Raw genomic sequence first — 27,709 nt, forward strand, 5'->3', positions numbered from 1 at the left:
CAGACTTCACCCCTCCCTCCCTCCCTCCCTCCCTCCCTCCTCCTCCTCCTCCTCCTCCTCAAAACCCTGTAATTTCCCTGGAGGCCGGCCCAGACCTTGTCCCCATCCCCAGTGTCCGGTGCCACCTCAGCCGGGCGCTGCCAGCCGCACTGTGGCTGCACCATAGCACAACCATAGTAATTCAAATGGTTATTTTTGTTTGGGGGAACAAGCAGGATTTTTTTTTCCATGCTCTGGACGGAAGTTTTGCAAGACACCATCCAGCCCACACTGAAAAAATCATTCCGTTGTCTTTTTCAGTTTTGCCTGTGTTCGGGTATGAACTGTATGTCACCAGCGTACTACAGGGGTTTTAGTTCCTCTTCTTGATTGGGTGTGGACAACGTTGTGGACCACAATGGAGGACGCAGAGGATGAAGGCTGAAAACCACACAAACAGCCCCCACCATACACACACTGACTGAAAGACTCATTAGAGCACCATATCCCCTGTCTTTAATGTCCTGTTTACAACGCAAAACAACCAGATCAGGACTGAAATCCAATCACAAAGCTTTGCAGGGCCCTTCACGTCGGCCTTGCAGGAGAGCTGAGGAGAAGCAGGCCTTGTAATCTCTGGACACTGTCCAAGGGAAACCAAACCTCAGGAGTCAAAACAAAACCACACATAAAATCCGAGTTAAAACAGCAGCCTCTATTCAGCCTGTCGTGACCCCACCAGCACACACACACACGCACACACACACACACACACACTCTTTGGGCCCATCGTCTGTACCCTCTCCTGGTTACACTGTGTGCACACAGGGATCACGGCGACTTCAGCAGGGCGCCTCTCGCATCGCTAAATTGACCGAGGCTTGGTGACTTTGGTTTTGAAAACGGGCTCGATGGCGTGTGTGTGTGTGTGTTGGTGAATACATGCGCAGGACACATCCATGTAAAGGAGACTGCTACTTAATCTCTACTCACATCAGTCTGTGCTATCTTTAGCAGCTGGGCTAAACTGTTAAAACCTCCCCCCCAACCTCCCCCTCTCCAAAACCTATCCAGCCTCCTCCAACTTCAAATAATACGGCCTGGCTCTTTGGCAGTAGCTGCTTACTGGCACCTCCCTTCACGGCCGCAAGGTCACACGTTTAATTACACAGAAAGTAGTAATCTCACCAGACAGATGGCAAGCAGGCCGGCTCTCAATTACTTTAAACCCAATTGAATCATTACTGATGTTATTTGCTAAATCATGGTGGACCACAACACTGGATTTGTGCGACAAGTGGAAGGGGGGGGGGGGGGTGTTACAGGGTCGTGGCAGTGTTAGTGACAGAGAGGCAGATGTGCCTCTTGCCAAGCAACTGTGACAGAGATCAAAAAGGCGTGAAGAAGACAAACGCATGGCTGTGTTAGCTTTTGTGAGAAAAAAAATTGGAAGTGTAATACCACAGTGATCAGTGCCAGAAAAAGCAGACCCTTATTTTTCTCGATACCAAAACGGGTAGAGAACATTGGACGATGCGGAAACAGTTGGCTCCCGGCAGCCCAGTTGAGGAAACCGCACGACAAGCCCAATTTAAAAACGTGAAGAAAGTGTCTGTCTCTTAAAAGTGAGCCAAGGAAAAAAGAGTTGGGCTTTCTGTGTCATTGGGGAGCATCCCATTGGGCCTCGAAAACCCTGAACAGCAAAGTGTGAGCAGTCTCATCTCAGCATCTCAGCATCCCCCCCCCCACACCCCTGATGATGCATCATTTCTCAGCTCCTCCAGCCAATGGCTTCTGTGAACAGCCAATGGCTTCTGTGAACAATTAGAGGTTGGCTTTCCCAGCGTCTCAGACCACAGCATCTCAATCTTTGGCCATGGAGCTCCGACAGTCGAGCTGTGAGGCCAAAAAGCTAGATTCTCCTTAAGTTCAGGCCCGGCCATTTATTTGTCACAAACTGCTAGTGAGGCCTCTCTCAGCCTGTTTATATATTTTTTTCTGGATCATATTGACTTCTAAATTGACCAAACATTAGAAGAAGAACATTAGCTGTTTGGTTCAACAGCTTGAATAACTTTACGACGATACAGGGAAAAACATTTGTCCCACTGGTGACCGTAATAAGACTGGCAGCCCGCCACTGACTGGGAACAGTTGTGTTGAGAGGCACGTCTACTGTTGTAAAATGATCTGCGGGAGCATATAGAAAACTTCCATGCATTTTTCTTTTCTTTTTCTAAGTCAGTGTGAGGAATTGACCTGGCCTATAGATGACAGCCAGCAGTTGTTCTCCCATGAGGGTGGGCAAGCATCTGGGAAGAAGCGAGGAGGTGGATGAGGAGAAGATGATGACTAGATCTGCATATTTAGAGCACAGGATTTTCAGATTGCAGGACTCAAAGTGATCCCAAAAGGCGAGTGTAGAAAATGAGAAGAAAATGTCCACGGAACTTCCCCTCGAAGGCTCGGAGGGCTTACAGTAATGGCTCCCAGGCACATCTACAACCCCACTATGCTGAGAGGACGGGGGATGTTTCGTGTTCCACTTTCCCGTTGAGACACTGCTCTGAATGGGAGAGAAGCTGCACTGCTGTTTAACACCACAATGTTCACAATGTTGAGTTATCAAAAATATTTGTTGAATTTAAATGAAAACATGCATGCATTGAATGTGATGATCACAAATCAAGGGCAAAAACTCAGCATCAAACCACAACATTTTAATTTGATTTTATTGATTTTCTTATTAAGAATTAGGCAACAGATGTTACACGGTGGAATATTTCTAACACTGATGGTTGTGGTTGTTGGAGCTTATTATCACATGACAGGTCTCAAGTCTGCAATGATGTAATCATAGCATGTGTGCAGATCTGTTGCCCATCTCTACGAATGCGGGACATTGTGGATTTACTAACTTTCCATAGCACAGCTTTTTGGCATTTGATTTGCGTTCTCCAGCTCCTTCAAAATGCAGCTGCATAGCAAAACAACAGATCAGCTGGACTTTAAATATTTGCACAAAGTGTCATTCTTACCTGTACAATCGCTGAACACTTGAAGCATGAGAACAGAATCTGCTCAGCTGTTAAATTATATTTAAGATTAAAACAGCTTGCTCAATTCCATAGCACTTAAAACAGAAGCAACAACGTGCTGAAAGAAGAAGAATGATTTCCACACGTCAACGTTTATTTTAGAGCGCAACAAATGTTGCACTACAGAACTGCAAGAGTATGCATGGTATACAGAGCGCTGCTGAAGGTGCATGCACAGGCGCATTTGGTATGTTTCAGGCTTAAGCCACAGGACTGCAGCGAGGCCTGTCCATTTGATCTCCCACCGGCAGGGAATTCTAGCTGATGCTGTCTCCCGATGGCCCACGCTTGACTGTGGGCCTCGCAGGCTTCCCCCCCCAGCTGCTGAGCGGCAGGCTCGGGGCGGCAGCACTGGCACCTGTCTTTGACAAGACTCGGCATTCACACCGATTCTGGTTTCCTGAAGCCGCCTGGCAGTCAGGTGACAAATGCTAACACACACTTCCTCCGACACAGACGGCAAACATTGTACGCACACCGGCAAACCAAATCAACAGAACCAAGAGGCACTTAAGTGTGATCTCAACCACTTTAAAAAGCATCGGCATAGTGAGAGAGGTCTTAGCCGCTCATGTTTCTCTGTCCGATAGCGAACCCCCGGGCCTGATTCAGGCTGTGGCTTGGAGCTGTAAACCAAAGCTTCCCTCAACGCCTCTCACCCGCCCGGCTATGATCTAACCGCAGTTTTTGCATACCGCTCGGCTTGTGTAACCGTTGAGTGGTTTCGCTCCAGCGAGACAATGACTGTGTAACAGACTAAGACAAGCATCGGGATCCACATTGTAATTATGGCTCAATTTGAAACTCAAGAGTTCAGAGAGAGTATGAAAGTAAATCTGGGTGAGAGTAAATTGTAACACTAATAACATTGGGACAAATGTTTCTTTTCCTACCTTTCTAAGTATTTTCTTTCACTCACTTCTAATTGATTCTTCGCTATGTCCTGCCCCACCAACGCAGACCGGACAATTATAGCGTAGCAACGGCCGGCTCTGATCAGGTTACGACGACTATGCGGCTCTTCCCACAGACTCTCGTGCAATCCTTTCGCAAGGTTTTGTGGATTTTGAGCTAGTCGTGGTTAAACGTTGCGCTTTGGTGATAATCGTTACACTGTGATCTGTAGGCTTTAGCTTCCTTATCTTTTTAACCTTTTGTTATTTGCTGCAGAATCCGTTTGACATCCTGTATATGTTCAAAAGCGTATCGTAAACCCTTCTGTCCGCTTCTCTCTGAAATCTCTTGTTCTTGTTTTTCCAGAACTTTAAATACTTACTGCAGTTAGTGACAGTGTGCGCTCCATGGTACCTCTGACAGCTTGAAGGAGTAGCTGCGTGGGGGCGGGGCTTAGCGAAGGGTAAAACACGTAGAAGTCTAAATATTTGTTGAGCAGTTACTTCATTGATTGACACTAGAAGCAGAAATTAGGTTACAGGTCTGCTCTTCTGGGACATGTAATTACTCTGAATGGTCACAGCGCTGCATATAGAGAAAGCAGTCATTAAACTCGCAGGATGTGGGGGGACGACGGGACCTGACTGGGCTCTCGTTATTGCAAAGCATTGCGGTACTCACTCTGCCGCCCAGCCGACCACAGACACGTTCCCCCACCTCATTTGCAAAACAATCCCTCTTCCCTCTCACTCAGTGCATCTTTTTGTCATTTCCATGTCCAGGCTCCATTTGTTTTGTCCGCTGAGACGAAAAGGGGGTGAGGAGTGGAAGGAAGTAGGGAAATAGGTTTCAAGGAGACTGCTCTGCAACCAAAGAGCATCTTCACTCGTAGCCGACAAAAAAAATAAAAAATACACGCCCACCTCCACCCAACACACACTCACCTCTCCCCCGCCTGACTAATGTGCCCTGACACTCGTACATCACCCGTAAATTGGCCAAATGAATTAACCACGGCCCCTGCTTAGCTTTACGGGCTTTAAATGGATTTTCTCCTCTCCAGGTCTGCCCAATAATTGCATTTATCCATCTTGTTGAAGCCAGGTTTACACACTCGCGATGATCATGCCAATCCCCGGATGCATTTTCCGCTCTGGTGGCAAGCGCGTGAGAGATTTGTCATCGGATCATAACAGGTAATTTAAACAACAATTAGCTTGACGACTCCGCCATATGTCAATGTCTGGCTCCATGTTGGACAGGACCTCGGGTAGAGCCATGAGGTGCCTTCTATCTCTTCATCTGTCTGTATATCTCTTCCCTTATGTCTCAGTGTGATAAATTGAGCCCGGTAATACGTTTGTATCCATCGCCCGAGCCTCCAGGTTAAAGCAACAAACACTCACAGTAGGGAAGAAAGTAGTGGCCATGAGTCTTCATTCTTCACAAACACGCATGCGGACAGCGAGCAGAGGCAGGGTGAAGGCATAGCTGTGAACACCAGCATCAGTGGGGGTCATCTCCACACTTGTGAATGTTTGAACAGAAGTGCATTAGACACTGGGGGGGCCCAAAGGACAATTCAGCTATGTAAACATGCAGCAACTTCCTTCCCTCCGCTCCTCCAGGCCTGCACTGAGACGAGCCACTGTTTAAACAGCACACACAGCATTCCTGTGCCTGGGCCCCGGCCAGCTGCTGCATCCTCACTGCAGGCCTGCCCGCCTGCCTGAGCAGAGACAGATACAGGCCTCACAACAGCAAGGGTCATCCCCAACAGACAAAGGGCTTTTATAGACATGCAAAACTGGACCCATCTACTAGAAATGCTCCAGAGCCCTGCGCTGGCTACTTAAACACTGATTGACGGAGCCCACACTGCCCCCCCCCCACCCACGGAAGAGAGATTAGCTATTAAAATAACTGGAATCATCACGTCGCTAAAGGATCTTGAAATCGTAACCACTTGAAGCCACCTGTAATGACGAAGCTGGAATTTTATCTTTATTTCAATATGCAAAGTGCGGCTGCCAATAAAGATAGAGAGGGCAGTAAAGTGTAGATAAAGAGCCTCCTGGTTCTAAAGGGCACTGTGATGTGCATCACATGACACCAAGGCCACCCACGCTTGGTGATGCTTGTCTCAAATCTGAACTTTCATTATGACTGAACAGGTTTCAGATTCATGCCTTTGGCTTACATCAGAGGAGATGGTAAAGTAAAATAATACATAACGCTCAAAATGTTTCACATACAAATCGCCTCAACAATTTCCCTCCTGCTAAAAAATAATAGGATATTAAAAAGGTGTTCAGCACAAGTTAGGGAGAACATAAGGATTAAAGACTGTTTACATATAACCAAGACAAGTTACAGGTCCAACCAGCAAAGACAAACTTTGGAATTGTGTGGTGTTAATGTAGGACTTTCACAGGAATTGTTCCACTCAAACCAAATATGAAATCCGATCTCTCACTCCAACAGTTTTGAAAAGAGACTGCCACAGGGAAACATGCTGGAATAAAATTTGTGTCCGATTTTGGGTCAAGACCCGTCATTAAAGAAACCAGGATGAAGAATAATTATCCGCGGAGCACACCCGAGCCAAAGTACGTAAACTCAAGTACTGCAACATGTGCAGCTCTAATCTACATTTAATACTTAACACAGAGGTCTACTAAATCAGCTGTCATTCAGGCTTGATTTTATTATAGGAAGACTACACTCATTACTTCCTCCGCGTGCCAAGGCCTCAGCAGTGGACGCCATCGGAGCTGCCAACCACGATGCATTGCAGGTCATTATTACAATCAAGCAGTTAATTCAGGGCTGGGCAATATATCAATATAATATCGACATTGCTTAGATATCGTCTTAGATTTTGTATGTCGTTATATGGCTTAAGAGTTGTCTTTCCCTGGTTTTCATAACAAGGAACTGATGGCAATGTTGTTCTATTATTTCTCTTTACCCACTTAGTCATTATAGCCACATTACTGATGATTATTGTGTAAATATTTTTTGTAAAAGTACCAATTGGTCAATTATACAATATCGTCAAAAGTAATGTGATATTTTACTTTCTCCACATCGTCTGTCTGTCTGTCTGTCTGTCTGTCTGCCTGTCTGTCTGTGAGGTGAAGGCCACTCATCTCACCTCGGGACAGTTGTCCAAACAAGACACTCCATTTACTCTGACCCCCGGAGGGAGGAAGCCAATTGACAATTCACTCAGTGCTGAGTCAATTTGTTCACTTTTGGAATTGACCCCGAACCCCGGGCCGACACAACGGCCTCTCACTGGAAGGGCAATGAATATAAAAAAGGGGGGGGGCTTCTTTTTTTTTAAAGCTAAAAACATGCTAAAACAAGTCTATACATATGTTTGTGCATATCACAAGTAATGAGTGAGGATCCAATTTGGGGTAACAAAATAGGAAAAACGTCAATAGTCAATATAAAATATACTTCATTTAAAATATAAAGCACTGTTTACAGACTGTGTACAATAACATTGTTATTTATTGAAATTTGCTGGATGAAACACATAACATGATAACGGTTGGCATTTGGATGCTCACGTGCTCAGCGTGGGCGACGTGAGGATGTGACAGACTGTCCACATGAAATGTTCGCTAGTGCTGCACACAAGCTGACAGCTGTCTCTTTACAAGAGGCGCATTAGTATTGTGGGTAAATAGGTTTTCTAACAGCTGGTTTAAGGGAATTTACCCTTAATCCGTTTTTCCACTGGAATTAGTTCATCAACTAGAAGATTTTTTTTTTAAAAAGAGAAGAATTTAACGCTGTTCCACACGGCACGCCAGTGTAAAGGGGTTACATTTTATTAGCCTTGTGCATTTTAAAGTAATCTCGCCAACATCCTCCCCCCCCCCCATCCCCACAAAATCCTACCATAAACCGCAGATTAGCAGATTAATTTATTTCTGCTTGCACTCTGAAACCTCCCTCACCTTTTGCAGGCAGTTATGAATCCACCACCGTGCACGACAAACAAGCAGACGATCACCTCATTAGCGGACTCACTCCGCTTCCCAAACACAAGACGTAATCGCACACACTCCTCGGAGCTTATCCTGCCACAATTAAAAGTGTAATTAGTAGATCAAAAATACATTGACTGGAGTTTTATCACCTTAAACTCCTCTATTATGTGTTGAGCACACACAAAGTGCCTCCTACCATTCTGAGCCATTTTGAGCAGATTATCGGCACACAGAAATTCCCTTGACTACATTAAGACTGGAGATATGAAACATTGGGTACAAAAACAAGACCGCTGAATAACAACATCTGCATATTAAACTGGATGTAGATAAACTTCTGATAATGCACATAGTTTGATATGAATGTTTAATATGTTGTAATTACAGAATTACAGAAAATAGGAGCTTAAACTACCACAGGATAAATAAGATGAGGTAACATAATTGTTTCCATTTTATGTTGAAAATTATGATTATTTGTGTACAAGATTTACAGTTTTTTTTATTTTTTTTTAAAGACATTAGCGTGAATGAGATTCTTCTTCTGTGGTGCGTTCCAGAGCATTCTACCACATCCATAAAAGGCTGGTGTACCACAGGTGTTCACTGCACACTGGCATGGCTAGTCATTATCTAGCCCGACATGATCATTAAGAGCTGTGATGGCAGTGTGGCACCTCCTCCCTACATGCACGCGCACACACACACCCACACACACTCACCCACACACACACACACACACACACACACACACAAGCTCTGGAGGGAAAAAAGCCTCAAGCACTCCCTATCAGTTGTTGTTATAAAAAAATAAAAAAATAATAATAAAAAAGGGGTGAGAGGGGAAGCTCCTTTCCCAACGAAAATCATGTCACCGCCGGTGCACTTTGACCCTTCCCAAACACATCCAAACAGAAGGCCGGCACCACCAGAATCCCGCCAGCTTCACAGCCAGAGCTTTTAAAGGCAAATTTGTCGATGACAATGAGTGTGGGAAGCGTGGAGGGCAACGTGGAGGAGAGGGGGGGGGATTCAGAGGCAGAAACCACACACATGAACACATGCCTGCTCGTCAAGCGTGGCTGAAAACTGTAACTTGCCTGCTTCAGTGTTTGTCTCCGCTTAGTCCCTGCTGTGTTTTTTTTTCCCCTCTTTTTTTTTAAACGGGAAGATAAATGTGAAGCCTAGGGGCACTATTGTTTGGACATCTAACCAGGAACTGTCGCTGCTCTCATTGCCCTGGCATTAACAGCAATTATGCGCTCTATTCAGACGGCTTTTGTGCGTCCGACCCTCGCACCCCCCACCCCCCCCTCCCCGCCCCTCCGACCCCTTCCACTCCCACACAGAGCCCAAACACACATTTCCCGCTTTTCTCTGCCCCCTCCCAGTCCCCCCGCCCCCCTCCCTCCCGCTTCGTGCTCTCCCTCCCACTCCGCTACTGGTGAACTCATTTGGCTACTGGAGTACTCTGGTCCCATTATGAATGAACTTAGAGAAATATGCACATTCAAGGCAGGGAAAAGACGAAGAAAGAAGGAAAAAATGCACATACCAGAAGTATGTTTGGAGTGATACCTGAGCTTAAACAATTCTTCACATAACACTCAACCAAAAATGCACTATGGTAAAAATATGTTTAAATGTACAGCTCCACAGGACAAACACTAGAAGAATTATTCTCAAATTCTCTAAATGCTTTTCTTGAAAAATTTAATTTATAATGGTTTGGTAATGATGACACTTTGTGAAAAATACAAATTCTACAGGTAATCATCTAATGGAGACTAACTAATCCTAACCGTAACCTTTATATCTAGTAGATGCAATCAATAGCTATTTAAACCTTATCTTTTCAGTTGGATGTAGAGCAGCCACGCTGATAATAAAATCTCACCATCTATAATCTATATCACCAATTTCAATAACTCTTTATTCGAAGCAGCTCCATGTAAGTTCACTCTATTGTGTAGAAATCAGAAGAAGCTCCATATTCTACCAACCAATACTGTCAACACGTGTACTGACCTTCAAGAATTTAAAATTCAAAAAGAGAAATGTGTTTGGAAAGAACAGACAGGAAGTTTGGTTTAGATTCATATTTAAAGTATAAAAATGTCGACTTTTCTTTTAAAAAGAAGAGAAAATGCTCAAAAAACAAATGCATATCTGGTTATGTGCATATCTCTTGCCAACAATTAAAGGGAGTGCAAAATGTGCTTCCTACCAAGGAAAAACTGTAAATAAAAATAAACCAACATGCTCCGTATATGGATACATATTTAACTGGTGGCTACATATACGCACACAAACACAATAATTGAATTTCCATGTTTCAGGCAGCCCCAAATCCTGTGGGCCAGGAGCAGAGCGAGCCTATATTTAACAGATGACAAAAGTTGCATTCCAGATGTACAGTACTATCTTTGTGTTGAGCTCTATAGAAATGTATGGGGGAAGAGGGAGCGGCTTGAAGAGAGGAGGGGGGTTACAGTAGGGGGCTTGGGGGGAGGGGGGGGGCACCAGTGCACAGCTGCTAAACTAATGCCTTTTTTTCCTTTGCTCAGGCACAGAAAAGCAGAGTGTGGTGGCTTACAGACAGAAACACGGACGGCTACAGGAGGTGGTAATAGATTTATCCATTCTGAGAATAATTTGTTTTACCAAAAGAAAACGAGAAAAAAAACGTTATCCAGGCTGTGCTATGACTTAATGAGTAACAGGCATAATCTGTTACATTGAAGTCAAAATTAGGCATCAGATTAGCTGTTATTACATTAAAAACAATGAAGTCAATGATTTAATTAGAAAAAGGTTCAGCCCCAAACCAGACTTGACTGCAGCTGAACGTTGGCTACACCCAAGCTCGGCTCACACTGCCACCAGGGAACCACCTCATCCCTTTGCACTAGTTAAAAATCTGATTAGAAACACACTCACAAAGTGAGTGTTTTTTTTTTTTTTTGTTGGGGGGGGGGGGGGGGGGGTTCAAGCAGAGTGACAGATCGACGGGCGCGTAAGCTCTCACACGGCCTGCCAACATCATCAGCATTAGACAATTAAGCCCCGCTAGCTGAGAGAAAAAAATAATTATATATATATATATATATATATATCCTCAGTAAATATTTACTGCACAAATCTTTTCCATTCATTGACCAGGCACTAACAAAACCGTACTGTACTCCCTCTCCCTCTCTTTCTGAGTCCCCCCCCCCCCCCCCCCCCCCCCCACCTCCTCCTCCCAAACCTCTACATCTGCGATTCATTGACTTTACAATTTACCACATGTCGAGATGGGAGAGGTCGAGCCTCCAACTGAATCACGGCACAAATATGCAAGTGATTTATTGTTTTAAAAACCCTGGGCCGATTTAGTGCAACTCCACTTTTCCTGAGCATTACTCCTATTGGCAGACCATGAACAATTACAGTTCGGACTAATTAAGCTCCGAGAATGTGCTGTGCACCGCTAATGTCTAGCAGGCCCCAATTTTTATTTAATGGTGCCAAACTTTGCTTCCCAGCACCCCCCCCCCCCTCCCACACACACACACACACACACACACACCCTCCCTTCTCTAACTTAACTCCTCAAATCCAAAGCAGATTGTGCTTTTTATGACTGTTTATTGAGTCGGAGAAAAATAAGGACCTTTTCTTCTGCCTCTCCTTACATAGGATGAGACAAACAGCAGATGTGATAGAGAGAGGAAGAGATGGAGCACAATAAGAAGTAGTGTGTGGGGGGGGGGGGGGGGGGGGGGGGGGTTGGAGAGAGACGCTTCCGCCATACTTTGTAAACAAAAGTGATTTGCAAGACAAAAGGAGCGCAACCTTCCAACTAAACTCAGAGTGCATTTTGCGGCTAGAGGCACAAAATGCAGCCGCGTTGTGCCACAAACCCCCCGCGGACACCAATTAGGTCCTATTAACATGTAAAGCCAATTTGATAAGGTGTGGGCCCTGTCCTTTAAATCCGCATTAAACCATCTTTCCTCTTGTCACAGCCAAAAATCCATTTACAGCAGCCGAACACACATAATCCATATGATATACCATTGTTATGCTTATGCTGCTGCCACGTTCAGGAAAGATACTGTCTGTCTGTGTCAATTATAACAGATAAGGCCACAGCAATGTGTGCACGTGAGCACAAAGGAGGTGGCGGTTCATTCACTTCGGCATGTTCATTACAATAATCTGACCAGAAAATCCTCCATTATGTCTTCCTAAAATAAGAATGATAAAGGAAGAAGTCAGCCCGTATGAAAGTGGATGTATTTTTCAAGAAGGTGATTCCGCGGCAACACGAGCGATCCTGGCACGAGCACAAAAAATGGAACAAAGAAGGAAAAGGGGAGAAAAGCTATTGTTTCAATCAAACAAAGCCTTCCCACCGTCTCGTAGTAGAATCGCCACGGGTTCTGGGAGCGTCTTTTTTCACTCTAAACACAGCGGTGGATGCTTGGTGTTGCGTTTTCATCCCCCCTTTGCGGCCCCGCCCCCCCCCCCCCCCTTCTCTACTTTCTTGTTCTTTTTTAAACTACTCGTAATTATACGTCGAAACTCAAAACCTCCGCCAAAAGTCTCCAGGCTTGGAGAATTATGGGGCCAGGGGTGGCGTCAAATATCTTAACATTCATAAGTCCGAGAGGCAGTAAATAAAGCTAGTGGATTTACGGCCCTGCAGCCCGATGCAGGAGAGCTGGCCGCCCAGATCCTGCTCTCCCTCCCTGAGCCTCTGCGTCTCCAGACCTGTTGAGGTGTGATGTTAGCCCACAGCACCGCAGTTAACCCGCCGCCTTTTTTCACAAGCCCTGAGTTAGCATCGGCAGGAAACAAAAGGTAGACGGGGAGAGGAAGAGAGACAGAGAGAGCAAAGGGAACAGGGGGAAAGTGAAAGGAGATAGAAAACCGGGGTGAACTGGGCAGGCCACTTCTCCAATTCAACCTGCACCCAGTGATCCATCAGGCCTTTGTGTGAGGGTTGGGGAGGAGGGAGAGGAGAGGAGAGGAGGAGATGAGGATAGGAGGAGAGGAGGAGAGGAGGAGAGGAGGACACAAGGGCTTTTAAAGCCCGGGCACAAAGTCATGTCAAACTGCTAAATGATACTAAAATGTGAGCCTCCTTGTACTTAGGTGGCAGTAAAAACTAATTCTGACTGACTATGGCTCCCAGAGGTCAGACCTATTATGGTAACCGCCACATGCAGGAATTTTTTTTTTTTAAACCAGAATCGCAGAAACCAGGTAAAATGTCCAGATAGAGCAGTAGTGCTAGCAGAGAGAGAGAAAAAAAATCTAAATTCATATGATTTTTATTCTCTAAGAAATACAGAAATACATTATCTCAATTTAAACCATATATATTAAATACAAAAAACACAGAAAAAAAAAAAAGGCCTAGATGTTGAAATCCACATCCTAAAAATAAAATATCACAGCATCGCCCGAGCCAAGAGAAGCAGAAGAAGATAAATGAAGGGAATAGCAGCGAGAATCAAACCCTTTCATGACAGGACATAGAAAGTCTCATTCCAATAATACACACAGTCATATTCAGTGCCTCACATGACATGTTAGGGAGCAAGACAGCTAATCAATGTCCAGGTGAATTATTTATGCCAGCTTTAAGTCTAATACATTTATATTACAGCGGGCGCTGACTTCAAAGCTCTAATGGCCGGACACACAGGGCGCTGCAGACAGTGGGGGCCGGGCTGTACAGTGGGAAGATCACCGCAAGCCGAAAACCATGCTCATCATCTACAGTCACTGTTCAGGTACATCTCTGAATTCAGCTGTAATAAACGCTGTCTGCTAATATGTGAATAAAACATGTCAATAGTCAGCAGTGGCTTTTAGATTTTGTTCTGACTCCATCTTGTATACAAGCAAGTGACGCAGAGAGGAAACTAAACAACAGGTAACAGCATGGAGCACATATTTCAATTTTTAAAAAAGATCCTTCTTTTTCAAAAAAATAGTAGTTATGGGGTGGAATTAACAGTCAAAACTGTCTGGCCGCATCCTCCAGCCGTGTTACACAAAGTACTGCTTTTCTAACTGCTGCATAGGCACAATGAAATGAGCGCTCCTCGACTGGTGCTGGGCACAGTGCTGTGATAGGCACAAAGAAAACTACAAACCTCTGCCACTGAGACAAGGAAGCGCCTCAGTTCAAATCATGTGTGTTGTGAATGTGTGTGTTTGTGTCAGTACTGATGAAAATAATGAGTGACTAATTCCACATACCAGCCAGTAGCGTTAACAAGGCTGGCTGACTGAGAGGGAAAGAATGGCAAAATGTTCTCATAAATGCATTTGCCGGGAATGATAAAATAGTTGTTGTTTTTTTTTACTATATAAAGCACCCAGGCGTAGAGAGAATTGTGTAAGCAGCAAAAATGATTTTACGTGAGACCCTAAGCGATCACGTTGAACTCAAAAGCAGAAATTGTGTCAAACACAAAAGAAAGCATTATGTATCAGATGTGCATTTATTTTCAAGGTGTGCACGCCGCATGAAAAAAATGTAACAAATATCAGTTTCGTTAGCCAAAGCTGAGGTGGTGGAGGGGTCATATTTCCTAATGCCTGGTCTTTGCCTTAACCTTGTAAAATGAGATGACAGGTCCTAAAGCGCAGACTTGTAATTGCAACCGTTTAAAATAGGGGGGCTAAAAGACACCCATGGTTGAGAAAATTATGCCGCTTAAGGATTGCCATTGCCCAGTGGGACTAGCGAAGGTGCTGAGCAAATGAGTAAGTGTGCATAATTATAGCATGGCTGATTGTGTCTAAATAACATGAATTTATTTATAAATATGGGTTTACATGGCACATGCTTTTTTTCTCCTTCTTTTTTAAAAAAAAGACAGTGGATTCCTCATTAGAAACAAAGGTGGTGCACATGCAGAGCAGAGTTGCATAACCATTTCCATTACATTTCCAAATAAATATACAGAATAAATAATTATTGTTTAATGTTTTAGTACAAAAAAAATAAATAATAACTATAAAATGTTAATGCATGCCCCTTTCACATAATGTCTGTGTAGGTTTTGACACATGCAAATCACTTTGAAAGGCTCATTTGCATATTGATTTTATTTGTGTGGTTTTACATTGCTTCAAACTACTTGCAGCGTGTCAGAAAGCCAGCGTAAAGGTCTGAATGCTCATGCAGCTTGTGAGAGAAAAAAGGGCATGTTTGATGAGGCTGTGCAAACACAAGCCAATTGCATTATTCAGTGGGTTAAAAAAAAAAGCATGCAATTGTAGCCTGGAATACGAGGCCCTATACAATAATAATAACATTATTATTATTAGTGTATAAAATATATATATATATATATATATATATATATATATAATAGTTTTACCATTCCTCGTACATTTAATTACAATTTCAGGGAGAATATATGTAGAAATGTCAAGTGCACATGACCTGCCATAAACCCATAATATCCATTTTCCTTGCCCCGCGTCCTAGCGCTTAGCACTGTTAGCATGCTAGCTGCCGTCCACCACCCGCACACCGGCTGCGGACGAACATGCGTGACAACACTTTACTGAACACTTTACACTGCGGGAGTTTCCAAACTTGGCTCTCCGCTTCTATCGGCGACGACACTTCGTGTCCACCCGGGGTCCGGGGGAGAGAGTGCGCGCGCGCGAGAGAGAGAGAGAGAGAGAGAGTGTGTGTGTGTGTGTGTGTGCACATACAGTTGTAAATAAATGAACTTACTGTGCGTGCTGTTGGAGAAAGTGATCCATTGGGAAGGTAGGGGCTTGTGAGATCGGGGATCATTATAAATGGATAGCCCGGGTACGGTGGGCTCTTGAACAGCCCTCCATCTTGCCTTTTCGCAGCTAACATGGCGGGGGGGAGGAGTGGGGGGGGCAGAAAAAAAGAAGAAAACTTTTTTTTTAATAAAGTGGCTTTGATAACTTTTTTTTCTCCCTCCAACAAAAAAAAAAAAAAAAAAAAAAAAATGCACGATAGCAATAAAGCGGAGGAGAGATACCCCTCCGCCCGGCAACATACAATGTCATGGGTGCAAATAGGAACAAAAAAACAGAGCGGAACAATAAAGCAGAAACTCACCCTCCTCTAAACTTTCTCGTTGTTTTGTCTCTGAAAGTTTCAGATCTAGGCGGAGGCCGTCTTTCCGCCTTGAAATGAAATGAAACACAGGGGTTGCGTTAAAGTGCACACAGCGGGCGACGCTGGTAAACTTTCCTGTAAAGTCTCTATCAGCGTGACAATGTCAGAAACGTAGGCCCCTAACTTAACGGAGCCGGGCGCGAGCGAGCCCCGTGTTTAATGTGCAACTTACCTCTGAATCCGACGAGCTGTTTTGATTCGTTTCCGACTCGTTTACAAGAGAAGATTTGACATCGGCTAAATCCCTTTCTGCCGAGGAGTTCTCCGAAATTTTCTCTTCCTGCTCCCCTTCGTCTTTGAAGGAAATCATTTCATCGTTTGCACCCAGATCGTCCCCTCCACCGCCGTTGAGCTGCGGCATTTTTCCCGTAGCAAAAAATTTTTTTGGGGGGGGGGTGTGGGCAAAAACACGAAGTTTTAAACCCCTTAGATCTCGGTGGATCTAGAAAAGTCCCGAGTTTAAGTTTGGGGTTCTGTATTGGCGTTTTCCAAAGCTCTGGCGGGCCGGTACAAAACTAAAAAAGAAGGGAATCTTGGCAGAAAAAGGAAGCCGGAGAAGGAGCCGAGCCGCTCGGATTGAGTGAGTTGAAGTTGGTCGGAGTGGTTTTCAGTTCAAAGGCGGCGCTGATTGACAGATAGAGAGGGATGGAAATAGAGAGAGTCTGGATTCAGGATTATTGACAGGGAGAAACACACAAGAAACTAATGAGATTCAAACAGGGAGGGACTTGAAGTGACGTTTTCATAAATAGGAGGAAGAAAAAAGAAAAAAAGGAGAGCGGAGGGAGGGTGGGGGGTGGGGGTGGGAGGTGGTTCGAGAGAGAGCGAGTGTGTGCGTGTGTGTGTGTGAGAGAGAGAGAGAGAGAGAGAGAGGGAGGGAGGCTGGAGGAAGCCGGCGGACGACTGCAGTGAAACGCATGTGAGGAGGAAAAAGGCAGTTTGGGAGCAGGACAGTGATGGTGAAATAGGAGGAATATAGGAGTTGCTTGTAAATGTGGATTAAACGCACATATGGGCGGTCTCCCGGTGGAAGGGAACAAAAAAAAAAAAAAAATGAAAAGAGGGCACTTCCTCAGGCTGTTTGCAACCAGTTTGACTCCACCACTCCCGACCAGTCTGTCGCACTGGGGGTCAAATGAAGTTACAGCTTAAATTAAAAAAAATTTAAATTTATTTTAAAATCAGTTTTTCACATTGAGTCTCTACTTTTGAATCGGTTCTTTTTATTTGTTTTGTTTATTAAAAATTGAGGCCTATCAAAAGCAGAATAAAAGCGTATTACTCCACAAGCTTGTTTTCCTATTGCATCTGCTTTGTCAGTGCCTTAGATCTATTTTTCATTATATTAGATAATGTTTCATCAGATCTATTTTTTGGGATGGAGGGTGTTATTGCATCCTGCTTTCTTGACAGGTGTGATGTCCTCTGGGACTAACCTGAATCCCTCACTGGCAGCACAGACTGGGCTGTTTATTTTTATTTTTTATTTTCTCCCTCAGCAGCCAGACTGGACACAAATAACTGATGCTCCAATTCTGTGTGTTATTCTTACACAAATACAGCCTAAAAAAAGACACATCTAAGACCGTGCCTACTGAAGATGATTGCAGTTAATTAAAAATGCAAGAAGATATAATTTGACAACATGAAATGATAAGGTAGTATATGTCTCCAAAACCATATTACAATTTTGTGACCAGCTTTTGTTCATTTCACAAGTTATTATATGAAGACATTTTTTATTTTTATTTAATGTGTTTCTAATAAGAAAGAAATATGAAAAAAAAAATGTAACAACAAAGAAAAAACTGCTAAAATGCAAATTATCTAACAATTTCTTCTGGGTAAAAACAGATAAACAGAAAATAACATTTTTTTTTTTTTAAACCTTGCCGTTGCATATAATAATAAAAGCAATAGGACAGGGGGGGGGGAAACTAATGCCTTCTCCTGCTGAACAAGGGGATTGTGCATGTGTGTGTGTGTTTCTGTGTGTATGTCGGTGATGAGCTCAGCACCGGTGATTCACTAACCTTATCTCATCAGCTCAGGAAATGCAGTTTCTATTATAGCCGATATTTGATGGAGCAATCACAAAATCAACAATGAATTTCAAATGTAACTGCAAGAAGTGGAGCTGATACATACATCCAGGTGACACTTACACCATATTGCAACACGGCTTCCCAGCGAAAAATAAATCACTATAAGATCAAAACAAGACGTAGAATTGCTGATTAAAAAAATATTGTTTCATGTCATCGTGCTGTTAGACGCGTGAAAACAAATGTTATGACAGTAATTCCTCTGTATCCGCTCTCAGCAGTGTTGTCAGACAGCAGTGAGGAGGAATCCTGTGCACAGTGTAGCACTAAAGTGTTGTGTGTCTGCCTACCGACGCACCTCGACCAGGCAGCATCATGAAAGCAAAGCAGACTCCTCCGCTCAGCGATCGCCGATGCTCTTTATCTGGGAGAGGTGAGAGCAGTGGCAGTTGGGTGCAGCCCAGCCAGCGGTGTTAGGGAGCAGGGAGCAAAGGGAAAGGATAGCCGTCTCTGGTTCTCATCCAGTGTGTCTGTGTTTAAGCAGCCGGTGGAAGAAGAGGCACCCCGTCGCTCAGGGCCCTCCAAACCTGAGCCCACACAGACCAGACCAAAGCCGAGGAGCTCCGGGCTGGCCTCTCCCCGGATTGCCTCAGCAGGCACCTGAGAGTTTACTGGGGGGCTGGCAGCGTGTTATCATGCCTGCCGTGGGGACACCTGCCTCTGATGCCGCCCCGGTGATTCTAATCTACAGGACCCTTTAATAAGATGATGATAGGCTGCGTTGCCACTGCTGCTCTGAACGATGGAGCATGGAGCACGCACAGCTTTTGTGTTGGCGTTATTCATTTTGTTATGGGCTTCGCGTGCTCACCTCTGCTCCACGTGCATGCTGTGGTTCTGGTACAACTGGGGATTGTCTCATCCATGCACTTCCCCGTCTCGGAGTGTGGAGGAAGTCAGAGGCATCTCCACCGTCTGATCACAAGGCTTCAGCTCTCTTTTGTGTAGTCTTCACCTGCAGCCCTGATGATGAATCCATACACTGATTCTGACCTCAGCGTGTTTGAATTGTTCACCATTGGATTTGAAGTCAGCAATAATCAGGGGTGGATTTAATTATCATTCTGTGTCTGTGGCAAATGCAAATTTAAGCTGTAATAATTAATGCTAAACACACGCTCTTATACATGTTGCTTTCATTATTTTACATCTCATTTTGTTACCTTACTGACAGCTCTGTTGGAATTATTGTACTCTCTATGTTTCTGGGAGCTTGGGAAATAAATACTGTAAGTGTTTAACACATTTGCCTCTTATATCCATATCTATGATGTTTGCCTTATTCTAACTTTTCCATGCTACTTCTATTATATAGGGCATAAACAAAACATTGAAATGATGACAAATATATTCCAAAATGCATTTGGTTTTGACTTGAAGTATAACAATATATACAATGCACATACAAGATGTACCAATAATTTAGCTTGAATGTTGCATGTGTTTATATTTTTAGGATTGCACTCCTACAGGTAGCCAGAAAGGGTTTTACATAATACACATTTCTGCTTTAATCATTTGGGGATTTTTAAAGGATTCTTGGGACATGATTTCTTTTAATGTTGAATAATTAAATAGTCAATCCATAGTCAGTAAGTAGTGTTTAACACCGTGGATCTCTTAAATCCTCTAAATCCCACTGCACATATGTTTATGTTTGTTGATCCTCTGGATTAAAAGGGAATAAAGAAATAAAAGAAATAGAAGCTGTTGAATTAAAGGAATATATACTGTAAGTGCTACCTCATTTACACAGTCTGCATGGAAAAGCATATATATATATATAAATATATATATATATATATATAATATTTTACCGATCAATTTATTGATTCTTTGTCATGAAAGTATGCATTTGGAAAGTACAACTTCAACTGAATGTTTTGTAATTTTAATTTAACAGCGTTTACGGCTAAATCAATGTCTGAGGGGAAAAAGAAGAAAGAAATGCCTGGTCAACTAAATTCAACATAAGTAATCACAGAAAACACCAAACTACTTTGAGAAATCACATACTTTTCTGTGAACACCCTCATTGTTTCATCTCGAGCGGGGAAGGTAGCAGCGTGCATCCTCTGTGTTTGCAAACAGTTAATTACCCATCATGCTTCCAATGTTGCCAACCACACCAGCTAAAAGGTCTCTCAACGCTGATTAACATATTACTGCTGGACATTTACGCTTTTTTTCCCTCACAGAAATATGCTTGTTTTATGGTGACTGTGGTTTGATTTATTCCAGTAATGAAGTTTGTTCACTTGATAACAAGTGAAACTTAACATTTAACTTCAGTTGCATTTGTCAAGCGCAAATTTCTTCTATTGTGCGGAGAGATGCTGTTAAGTATTTTGGCATTTTATTGTCAGCCCAGCTCATATATATTCTATCAGCAGGATAACACTGTCGTTAGCCATAATTACATGTGTACTAATGGTCCTCATCATTTTCTGGAACGGCCAGGAAGGAGAAATAGATGTCTGATTTACCTGGTTATGAAAAGACTGGTTCATACTGTATATTATTCATACATTAATATAATATTCATTAGAGTAAAAGCAAATCAGACAACAAATATCTAGATTGTGCTGGCGTTTATGCGTAAATGGTTAGTTGTGTTTTTTTGAACAGTGTACTTATTACTGTGCCTGTTAAATTCAGCATGTCACTGTTCCTCATGCAGAATATTTCTTTGTGTACTTATTTGTATTACTCTGAGAAATATTTGTATGGCATTTGTATTTCTTACCTCAAAAAGATGTGAAAAGAGTTGCTTGCTTGGGAAATGAATCATTATGTATGTACTGCATGGTAGCTCATATGTGTCTCTCTCTTTCTTTCGCTCTCTTATTGTACTTGTAGAAAAGGAGCTTCTGTGCTCCCTTGCCCCTCAGCGCGCCAATCATTTGACACAATAGGACAATACATTTGATGAATACAAATAAAAGCTTTATATGTAGGAATCATGCTCTTAAGTCCTTGAATCTAAAAAGCAAAATGGTCAGAGTGTTGTGTTGACCAAAACCTAGGTTGGGGCTGAGGGTAATACCCTTTTCACAGACATAAACTGTTGCAATTGTTATCAGTTACGTCTATTGCACATGTACAGAAACACAGTGCGCGCTTTATGAGATTCAACGACGTCTGAGGCCGTTTTGGAAAAAAAGAAGCACATTTGCGTTGAAACACTTTTTCTATTTCTTTTATAAATGAATTTCCCGTCGGTTTACAATCCACAACACGACTCACAATGAAGACAGCGGAGGGAGAGAATAATAGTATAATGAAGAGTGAGTCACATTGGCCTGTGACTCTGCGCTCATCTAAAATCAATATCACCCTCCAGAGACGTCTCAACTAATATAACAAACAGCTCCACATGCATTTCATTAGGTTAAAAGTTTATGAATCAATAACCAAAATCTCAAGATGCAGAGCCTCATTTTTTTTTTTTGCCCCCCATTGTAAAAATCCCAGGAGTGGGATCAGGAGTGTTTTTTTATGAACAGCGTGGACACTCATGATTTATGCAGGCACACTGCTTTTCCTATCACTGTAGGTATTGGACTCCGGCAGGGAGCCGAGTGTCTCCGAGACTCATCCCCACAGCATCGTGGGAACCGTATTAAACCATCTGAGCTGTCTCTCCCCGTCGCCTCCAAAACAAACAGCCCAGCGCTTTTCAGAAATGGACGCGATAGTCATTAATCAAGGTTCGAGGCAGGTCCTGAACTCTCTACAACGTGGAATCCACCGGAGAGACGTGGTAACCCCCGCAGTAAGAGCGGCACAGACACCGTTCACCTGTCCGTCACGGCTGCATCTCGCAGGGAGAGGATAGACGAGCCGCTGCTGGCTGGTAAATGTTACTTAAAGGTCAAATGGTATACTCGCCAGTGGGTTAATGGTTTGAGTCACATTTTCACACTGGCTTTACAGGCAGGTAGCCAAAGGGGTTCTTTACGCTGATTTGTGTCTTGATTGGGAGAGAAAGTGGTTTGTGTTTGCCACTGGACCCTTCTGTGGATTCACACAGCTATCCGCTGTTGATTGTTTTTTTCACACAGAAATTCCTTGACAGACTGTATAATGAAACCAGAAAAGGAATCATGGATGGATAAACACCCCACGGGTGTTCTTCGTAAGAATGCGTCCCCCTTGTGAAGAGTTGGACACAAGCTCTTCACTCAGTGTTTCCGGTCTCGATGGCTGGATCCTGATCAATTTGACTTGTTTCGTTAGTCAGCTTGTGAGCCACTAAAGAAAAAGTCAGACACCAAATTTAATCTCTTGACCTCTGTGTTTTTAAACCTTTGACTGCCAAAACAAAAAGCCAAAAAGCAGATGCACGGGACAAATGCAGAGAAAGTGGCTTCCTGTTGACCCCTGCTTTGTGATTGAGGAGCAAATTGGAACGCTCCCTTTCTCTGTGGGTCTTGTATGCAGGACCCTCCACATCTCGGGGCTTTTAATGGGGAGAAGCCCGTTGTGATGGTTAAGAGACGGGGAGCATCGCACAGAAGGCACTTTCTCGAACAAGAAGCAGCAGGCCTTTTTGTGAGAGAAGTAAAAGAAGGAACAGTGTCATCTTCATGTTCCTGGCTAATTAAAATCACAGTGAGGGCAAGTTGACCTTTTGGAGCCTGAATGAAGGGTCAATGTGTACAAGATGGAGGCAGGTCGTCTTTGTGAGAATGTGTGGGAGTTTTGAGCAAAGTCTGTTGGCTATCTTTTGTCTAAATTGGCCTGTGCATTCATTTCAAGGTTTACTGAGGCTTTAAGATATATGCATTGACGTTAAAAAAATGTTGTACAATCAACAAAATCTTATGATACTGATATAAAAGACATTATATTGTGCAGCACCTGAATTACAGTTATTCAAGGAACTTTAATTGAATGAAGGACAAGGGTTCCGCACACATTATTGCATCATCTTTATAGTAAATCAAATCAAACCGTGGAGAGGAATTTAAGAAATAAACATAAAGTAACCCTTTTTTTCCCATTTGACTGCTGCTCATTTGCGGAGTTATAAAGCAGCGGCTGTCTTTTCTTACAATTCTTTCATGAATTATTGGAAAAGCTTTAGTGCAGGGAAACAATTGCATCTCTAACGCTCTATATGCACAGTTATTAACGAGCAACACGATGGAGACGTGACCTTGAGGCAAATGAGTCGCCTCTCAGTACAAACCAGAGCACCGTCGTGTTCATTTGGCCATGTTTTCATTAGCAGAATGGAAGATGAGGTCATTAATGAGACAAAAGTGTACGCTCTTTGTTCAATAAGAGTCAAAAGAAATCTAAACACCATCCAAGGTTAAGTTATGAGCAGGTTATAGTTGATGCAAAGGCTCATATCTCTTTAGTCACAGATTTCTGCCACTATCTCCCAGCAAAGAGAAAACTGCACGTAGAACTGAACAAAAACAAGTTCATCCGACTGTAAACTAAAATCTGTATATATTCAGCATAAGCTTTACATCAGCATGTTGGATTTTCTTATTAATCAACATGTGCATTACATACTTTCATAGCTCTACACAGCCCACACTTTACATGTTTATGCACACTACAGGATCATATATATATATATATATATATATATATATATATATATATATATATATATATATATATGCCTTAAACCTAAACGTTGTTGGGTACATCTGGGTCTGTCTAAGGATTAAAGTGTTAAACTCATCGTAGCTTTAGTGAATGATCAAAGCCTGACAATGGTGGAGTATTCAGATAAAAGTAATCTATTCAAAATCTCACTTAAACTATAAGGAATGTACGTTTCTTCTTTACATCTCAACAGCAATCAATGGAGCAAATGGTCTGGCAAAAAATAAATAATGCAGTATGTGGCTGTTGCTGAACTGTAATAAGCACCCAAATGCATTGAAAAAAGTAAATTAGACATACTTTAAATGTTACAATACTTGAATAACCGTTCTCACTCCCAGAATGCACCTTGTTCCTTTCCACCACTGTCTATAGTTATTTACATACAATTGTGATATGTAAGAGGGAAAAAGCAGGAAACTTATGGTTCAAAGCTTTTAATATACAACTCTCTGTTGAACCTCAAAAAACCCCAAAAAACAACAATAGCAAGCAACATAAATCCATTTTGAACAACTCGCATTCTACGGCACAATGAAAAATATGTTGTTAACTAGCCTTGACCCTGCAAACAACTGGATACAAAAAACAGCCTATTGTACAGTTAATGGACTTGGATTAAGACATAATCATTCAACAGTTTTTAGGTAAAAAAGTAATAAAGCAGACCTGAAAAGCAACAACAACAACTACAGTGGTGTAATTCCTCTCCTTTTGTTGTCAATATGACACACACTGTATGCTCAAAGCTGCTCTGAGAGGTCTGTTGTTTGAATGTTTGACTCTGATGGAGGGATGTGAGCGTATGAAGTTTAAGGGCACAGTTGGTTCAGATATTGATTACCTCTCAGGTAGTCCTTCTTTAAAAAAAAAAAAATTGATCCCAAAATCGTTCATTATCATACAGTTCTGTGTTAGGCAGATCAGATACAGCGTGAACACACACACACACACACACGCACGCACACACACACGCACACACACACACAAACGCACACACACATACACGCACGCACACACACACAAACGCGCACACACACACACACACACACACACACACGCACACTCACACACCAAACGCACACACACACACACACACGCACACTCACACACAAACGCACACACATACACGCACGCACTCACACACAAACGCGCACACACACAAGCACACACACACACACACGCACACGCACACACACACACACACACACGCTCACACACAAACGCACGCACACACACGCACACCATTAAGGCCCCAAAGCCTCGTGCTTCCTCCTCGACAACAGTTTTTGGGCTGCAGCCCTTTTGGTCTTCTTCAAGGATCCTAATTGAGAAATTAATGCAGAAAAATCAATTGGCCTCAAGTTTTGTGTCCAATAGACTCCTGAAGGCTTGAAGTGAGCAGCAATCAATGCTTTCCACATGGGTGGCTCCAAAGCTCCCTCACTCTTTTGTTTATGTGCTCATAGCTGGAGGATTTTGATATGTGAATTTCATTGAAATAAACACTAATGAATTTTTCACCTTTCCATATCCCCTGTGATGCACTATGTATGTACCCGGGCATGAAATGATCTCTTTGGTCAACACTTAACTATCGCTTAACACAAACAAGCTTCCTAAGAATTGGGATATATTGTGCAGAAACTGTACCCTCGCCGGCAATTATTTTTGAGCTAGCCTTATTTACACTTCAAAATGAGGATCTTTTAACATTCTGTGATCATCCGCGGCATTGTTGAAGCGGCGTGTTTTGTGCATCCCTCTTGCCTAGAGGACATCAGCTCATTTAGGGCCATTTTAAAGCACTGCACATCATCATCAGGTCAATGAAAAAGCAACCTTGAATTCCCTTTGACACAACTGTCTTTTTCCAACACTCAAACAGCATTGAGTGTGCATCACTTTGTTGTACAACTCAAGGCAAAAGGTGAAGAGATGAGAGGTAAAAATCTTTAATTATTGTAACAGTTTCACCTCAAACACAACGGGCTTGTTCCTGCTCTTTCTCTCTTTTATGGTCAAAATCTCAACAAGAAGAAAACGGACATTTGCGCGTGGTTGTTGCACAGGGGGAAAACGAGTGCCATGTTCTTCTTTGTGCTCGTTAACCACCTTCCAAATTCATCATAAGCCCAGAGATCAGATCACAGTAATATTTGATCAATATTAATAAGGATAGGCAAACTCCTCCAGTAATTACCACAGTCTCTGGGCTTTGATTTCGACCATTACTAACGCCTCTGCATCTTTAGATTAAAAAAAGCGACCCCCTTTTATTTCATAACATTAAATCCCGACATGCATCTTCTAAAAGCTCTAATAAGACAAAGATAAGATTTGCATCCCCATACAAGTGTCTTTTTTCAATTGATTACGAAGCCGCCATTGATGTGCGAGAAATTGATGTTTTCCTCTGTTCTTAAGGGCGGCTAATAGAAGGGGCGGGCTTCGAGGAGGAGACTTTGCTACTTTGATCTTCAATCAGTGAAAAATCCCACTTCTTCTTTGTCAGTCTATATTTGGTAAATAACAGTGACAATCTGCAGGGCCTCGAGATGGAGAGAAGGAGAGAGGGAGAGGAAGAGAGATGGGTTGAACAGATAAGAGGGGTTGGTAAGTGGGAGAAAGAGGGAGGACAGTGTGAGAAAAGGGCATAAAGGGGGAAAAACGCTTGTTAAATTTAGGGTGTTAAACAGTGAGATAAGACTTCGTCAAGACAACATCGCTCTCCTCAAAAAATACCCACAAAGTATCGTGCGATAGAGTCCGAAGACGCCAAAGTAGATGAAGCCGTCCGGTGCTCTCACACCTCACAGTCGAGGACGGGAACTATTTCTTGCCCAGTTTATTTTGGGCAAAACTGCCCCCAACCACCCTCCCACCACCACCACCACCACCTCCACCCCCCGTTTCTGTGAGTGACGTTACATTATAACACACACAGTAGGCTTCTAATTAGTCCCTATGAAAAACAACAGGTGGATGTGAGAAAAGTAATAAATCATTCAGCCAATATGGCTGCCAACAGGACAGTTTGTTGTGTGTGTCTGCAGAGAGGAATCGTTGCTGGACACACACAAGATGTTTGTGTGTTTTAAACACACGGTCACCTTTATGAATTGAAACAAAACTAAATGGCAACACAACTACTAGGTTCATGGCTTGACTTAAAATAAGTGTGTAATATGCTTGTTATGTAGGCTGATGTTAAATGTTACATTAAAATAAGTCAAGGTTGAATTTTAGCTTCATGTGGTACACAAATAGCGGCCTCCTGGGGGAAGGTCCCGTGTTTGTTTGACCCATCCATCAACCCTGACCTTTGTGATCGGCCTGTGTTCAAAAACTAACTGGGAGGAAATATGTTTCCAGCAAAACAAAGTTGACAATGCAGTTTTGTTGTATGGGTATGTCATTTTGGGTATGTCATTTTTTATTAGGCCTCCAAAACTCACTTATCAATACATTATGTGAAAGGGACAATTTGTGGTTTTTTGGGGGGTTAAATGTACTTGGCCAGGCTCAGTTACCTTTGTACTGTTAAACAAAAGAGAGATACAGTGTTGATGAGTGAGTCTTTGAGTTCCTGGTAGGGGGGTTTGTTTTGAACCTTTCTACAAAGTCAGGCTACTTGTTTGTTTCCATTGGCTTCCAGTCTTTTATGCTAAATTGAGCTAACCGCCTGCTGGCTGAACCGTGCAAACGTGAGAGCGGTATTGATCATCTCATCTACCTCTCGGCAAGAAGGCTTCATCATTCCTCGAAGCTTTATCATATTAATCATCGTTCGGAAAAAAAAGAAATAGCCAAACTCATATCATC

The 27,709-nt window shown here is 42.9% G+C and overlaps 1 protein-coding gene and 1 long non-coding RNA gene across 2 annotated transcripts in view; one reads left to right on the plus strand and one right to left on the minus strand.

Moving 5' to 3' along the window:
- Window positions 1-16,512, minus strand: part of tcf7l2 (transcription factor 7 like 2) — an 85,965-nt gene extending 69,453 nt beyond the window's left edge. The window contains 4 exon segments of the mRNA XM_034558303.1: window positions 15,732-15,856; window positions 16,092-16,110; window positions 16,112-16,159; window positions 16,324-16,512. Coding sequence (XP_034414194.1) covers window positions 15,732-15,856; window positions 16,092-16,110; window positions 16,112-16,159; window positions 16,324-16,512 — 381 coding nt within the window.
- On the plus strand, window positions 15,674-19,323 carry LOC117748492. The gene is made up of 3 exons (XR_004611605.1): window positions 15,674-15,767; window positions 18,475-18,629; window positions 18,741-19,323. It is a non-coding gene; the product is annotated as an uncharacterized LOC117748492 (long non-coding RNA).
- The last annotated feature ends 8,386 nt before the right edge of the window (window positions 19,324-27,709 follow it).

Source organism: Cyclopterus lumpus, chromosome 19 (genome assembly GCF_009769545.1).
Source record: "Cyclopterus lumpus isolate fCycLum1 chromosome 19, fCycLum1.pri, whole genome shotgun sequence".
Taxonomy (NCBI): domain Eukaryota; kingdom Metazoa; phylum Chordata; class Actinopteri; order Perciformes; family Cyclopteridae; genus Cyclopterus; species Cyclopterus lumpus.